We start from the raw sequence: 4284 nt of genomic DNA, 5'->3' as shown, positions 1-4284 counted from the left end.
AGGTGTGAGTGTGTGAGTGAATGTGTGTGTGTCTGTGTTGCCCTGTGAAGGACTGGTGCCCCCTCCAGGGTGTTTTCCCACCTTGAGCCCAATGATTCCAGGTAGGCTCTGGACCCACCGTGACCCTCAACTGGATAAGCACTTACAGATTACGAATGAATGAATATATATATATATATATATATATGCGCCAAAGAGTAATATTGATATGTACTGCTATCCTGCAAAATCAGTATTAGTATTGCTGGTGGTATATAAAGCACACTATTGAATTAATCATATATCCCATCTACTGATGTTTATGGTTCACATATTAGACCAATGAGTCAGGGTCAAAGAATATTACCTTGAATATTACCTTGAATATTACCTAATAGTACCTTGATTGTTCTTTTGCTTTTCTATTCTGTTCATCATATTCACATGAAAAATAAAAAATTCAGGACAAAATAAATGTTTTCTTAAAAGAAAGCTATTGTCTAGTGAAGGAGATGTGCCTAAATTTCCCATCGCTGAACCATCACAACAGCTTCCCTCGGGTAACAGAGGTGTCAGACAGTTCAATAGTTCTGTGAGCACAGGAGAGATTAGAATCCTAAAAGGATGAATAGATCTACAATTAGAGACTGCTGTCCATCACTTGCTCTGTGTACTTTCCCTGCTGAGGGACTATTAAAGGATTATCTTTTTTTTGGAAGCCCACTTTCACCCAGTTTTCCAATAATCGGGACCGCCACAGAGCAGGTATGATTTGGTGATTTCGCCGGTGGATCATTCTCAGTGCTGCAGTGACAATGGCATGGTGGAGGTGTCTGTTATACTGGTACAAGCGTATCAGACAAAGCAGCTCTACTGCTGTTTTTAAACCTCGGTGGCATTGCTGGACCGACAATAGTCCACCAACCAATAACTTCCAGCCAGTAGCATCCTGTGGGCAGTTTCATCCACTGATGAGAGGATACAGTGCTAATTCCCAAACTTTTTTGAGATAAGAATATTTTTGTATGTATTTTGCTTCCAAAATCAAATCACCAAATCACTTTTACGGTGGAATTATTGCCTTATATATGTGTTCATTTTCCTTGCCGCGTCCCCCTTGCAACACCTCCATGCACCACCTAGGGGGCCCACACCCCACTTGGTGAATCACTGAACTGGAGGATGTCTGACACAAGTGCAACAGCAACAGATGAGCTACTGCCTCTGACTTTACATCAAGGTCCAAGGACCATGAGTCAGTGAGACTGTCTTTAAAAACTCCAGCAGCACTGCTGTGTCTGATCCACTTGTCAGTGTCACTGCAGTGAAGAGAAAGACCAACCACTCAATTCAAACCAGCTCTGTGGCTGTCCTGTGGGGTCAACTGGAGAAACTGGTGAGAGGGGGTGGGGGCTGACAACAGATTCTGAATGATGCATTGGCAGACAAAAAGCAGGGATTTCAGGACTTCCTGGTAATGAGTTTAAATCAGATTCTCCTTCTTCTCCTCTCCAGCCTTCCACTTTTCTGATTCTGCACTTGTATCCAAACTGCCTCCAGTGTGTGATATTGTTGTGTTGTAATTACTGCTTTGCGCTGATTCTTTTTCACTGATGTCAGCACCACTGCAGATAAATGATTAAAATGTTTTAAGGTTTAATGTTTATAATAAAGGTTCTGACAGCTTTAGAATAATTAGAGAGCTTTGGGGTAATTTGTGAACAGATGACAGTAAATAAATGTTGGTGTTCTCAAAATGTAGAAGTTAAGTTTTAGCACATTTGGATTCTAAATGTGTGAATGTATAGAACCGAATGATGCATTGGACGACAAAAGGCTGGGCTCCATGACCTCTGGCTAATGAATTTGAATATCAGGTTAAATTTGTCATCGTTGACTTTTCGTGGTCCTGCATTTTCACTGATGCGAGGACCATTTTTAGCCTTCTGACGTGAATGCGGTGGCGCATGGTCTCCAGCACCAGAGCAATGGCTGGTTTGTTAGGGGGGTTAACTATGCTGTGCTTTCGTTAGTCCCTAAGCCTCCTACTCCCACTGCCCCCCTTCCTCCACCTCCTCCTCCTCCTCCTCCTCCTCCTCCTCATCCACCCATCATCCACCAAGCCCTGCGTCAACAGGAGACTGCCCGCCTGGGTATAAAAGGGGAGACCACCTCAGACCCAAAGCCCAACACACTTCAGCTGAGAACAGAAGCAGTTTCAGCATCTTCAGCATCTTCTAAATCTGCTCACACTCTCAGCCTCACTTTCTACGGCTCTGTCTCTTTTGGCCACGCTCAGTTTTGCATTGTCAAACTCTCTCTCTCTCTCTCTCTCTCTCTCTCTCTCTCTCTCTTCCATCTTCTCCTCTCAACACTCATTCCGTCAGCATGCAGCTCTTGGCCAGTTTAGTGTCTCTGCTGCTGGTGTTGTACAGTGTGAGGGCAGCAGCTGTTCTTCCAGTCGAGGAGAGGACCCCCACGCACAACAGGGTAAGTCCCCTAATGTCCTTTCTGTTCAAATGGGAATCTTCCCTCTTGCACAGGTTACAGAGTTTCTGTAAAAAAGAGTAGAATGACTGCACTGATGTGATGGATTGAATTAAAGGAAAAATCAGTGTAACATTTTTAAACAAACATGTTTTTTAAAGCCCTACAAATACTATATTGGGCAGAGACAATAATCATATTCAGGTAAAATGTACTACTTCTGAGTACTTTTAGGAGATTTTCAATTCCAGTTTGCTTTGTTAATGCACACTTGGTTCTGAGTGCGGATTGTAACTCAGTCAGTAACTCAACACATTACTCATTTAGTCCATTAATTTAATTTGAAGAAGCTCCTCTGGTTCCATGAAGAACCTTTGAACATATGGTTATTTTTTGTAAATTAGGAGCAATTGTGAGGAACATTTTCAAAGTTTGAACAGCCGTAGAACCATTTATTCATTCATTTAAAAAATGTAAATACATAGAGGCAGTTTATAAAATTTAGATTTTATTTATGCTTTTAACAAAAATTGTCAGAGAAATCCTATAAATAATACATTCTCTTTAGAGGATATTTTACCTTCTGGAATTCGAGTGTCCAAAGTCTCTGTAAGCAGCTTTGCTCTGCTCTGCTGTCCTCTTCTCAGGAGCTGAGTAAGGAACGCAAGGAGCTGATACTGAAGCTAGTCTCTGGTCTGCTGGACGGAGTGGACAGCAACGCCCTGGCCGGGGAGCTGGTGCCTGTGGAGGTGGAGGAGCCGCTGGAGTCGAGGTTGGAGGAGCGAGCCATCTACAACCGACTAGCACAGCTGCCCCAGAGAGACCGCAAAGCCCCTTGCAAAAACTTCTTCTGGAAGACCTTCACGTCCTGCTAACAGTGGCAGCCCCCAAAAGCTTCCTCCATCTCGTCCACCTACAAATCCCCCCTCAGAATCACCCCGACATGAACTGTGCCCACCTCCACTGTACATACCATCAGCACCGCCGTGGAAGGAAGGGTCACTGTGGACTTTACTGATGCAGCCAGTTTGTTAAAGATACTGATGACAATTCTATTTATCTATTCATCGACCTCCTGATTTATAATTTATATTTTTGTTCATTCAATTATGTGTCTGTTTCTGAACATCTCAGACCAATAAAGTATGATTAAGTGATTTGCGTTTTGATAAGGGATGTGTCATTCACTCTTGTCAACCACTAAAGAAAGCATTAAACTGTTTTAAATAAACACACATCTGTATAATCAGAGTCAGGAGAGTGGTATTTTCATACCGTGAGAATGAAGAGATGCCCACGAAGGTGTGACTCAAAGTTTTATTTTTTGTAATTAAATAAAATACTAATTTATTTTTCACACAGTATGCAAATTATCAAACGAGTTTTGTTGTTATTTTTTCTATTGTTCTCTTTTGCTTATGAATATGACATATATTGCTGTAGTAACTATTCAGAAATATAATTGTTGAAACCAAACCTTGTATCTCCTTTATTTTATTTTAATTTGAACATGCCAGCTGCTCTTTACAGTGTGTAAAAACTTCAAGCTGAACGGACCAAAATGAATAAAATCCTATAATAATGGCATTCAAATTTAGAATTTTTCTTTTCTCCTGTACATTTCCCCTGTTGCGCAGTTGATGAGGTTTTGCCCTGACAAAGGTAATATTTCTAATATATAAACCTTAAATTGAAGGTTTTATTTCTTATTTGATCACTATTTTGTTGTGCAATTTTAGCCTGCATTAGGAGCTTTAATGGGCATTTTTATTTGGTCATTAATTGTTTTTCTGCTACTTCCCATTATCCCTTTTACAA

The 4284-nt window shown here is 41.1% G+C and overlaps 1 protein-coding gene across 1 annotated transcript; it reads left to right on the top strand.

Moving 5' to 3' along the window:
* Positions 1-2178: 2178 nt before the first annotated feature.
* Positions 2179-4018, top strand: sst7 (somatostatin family member 7). The gene is made up of 2 exons (XM_066672532.1): positions 2179-2469; positions 3114-4018. The coding sequence occupies exons 1-2, from the start codon at positions 2368-2370 to the stop codon at positions 3339-3341; spliced, it is 330 nt and encodes a 109-aa protein (XP_066528629.1). The 5' UTR covers positions 2179-2367; the 3' UTR covers positions 3342-4018.
* Positions 4019-4284: the final 266 nt, after the last annotated feature.

This window comes from Hoplias malabaricus, chromosome 5 (assembly GCF_029633855.1).
Source record: "Hoplias malabaricus isolate fHopMal1 chromosome 5, fHopMal1.hap1, whole genome shotgun sequence".
NCBI classification, from domain to species: domain Eukaryota; kingdom Metazoa; phylum Chordata; class Actinopteri; order Characiformes; family Erythrinidae; genus Hoplias; species Hoplias malabaricus.
The sequence above is the reverse complement of the archived record's forward strand: the minus strand, read 5'-3'. Positions and strand labels throughout refer to the sequence as shown.

Bases quoted from the DNA above. Each gene is read 5' to 3' on its own strand.
- sst7 (XM_066672532.1), top strand. From the start codon at position 2,368: ATGCAGCTCTTGGCCAGTTTAGTGTCTCTGCTGCTGGTGTTGTACAGT. The intron at 2,470-3,113 runs GTAAGTCCCCTA...TCCTCTTCTCAG, and splicing joins GGACCCCCACGCACAACAGG to GAGCTGAGTAAGGAACGCAA.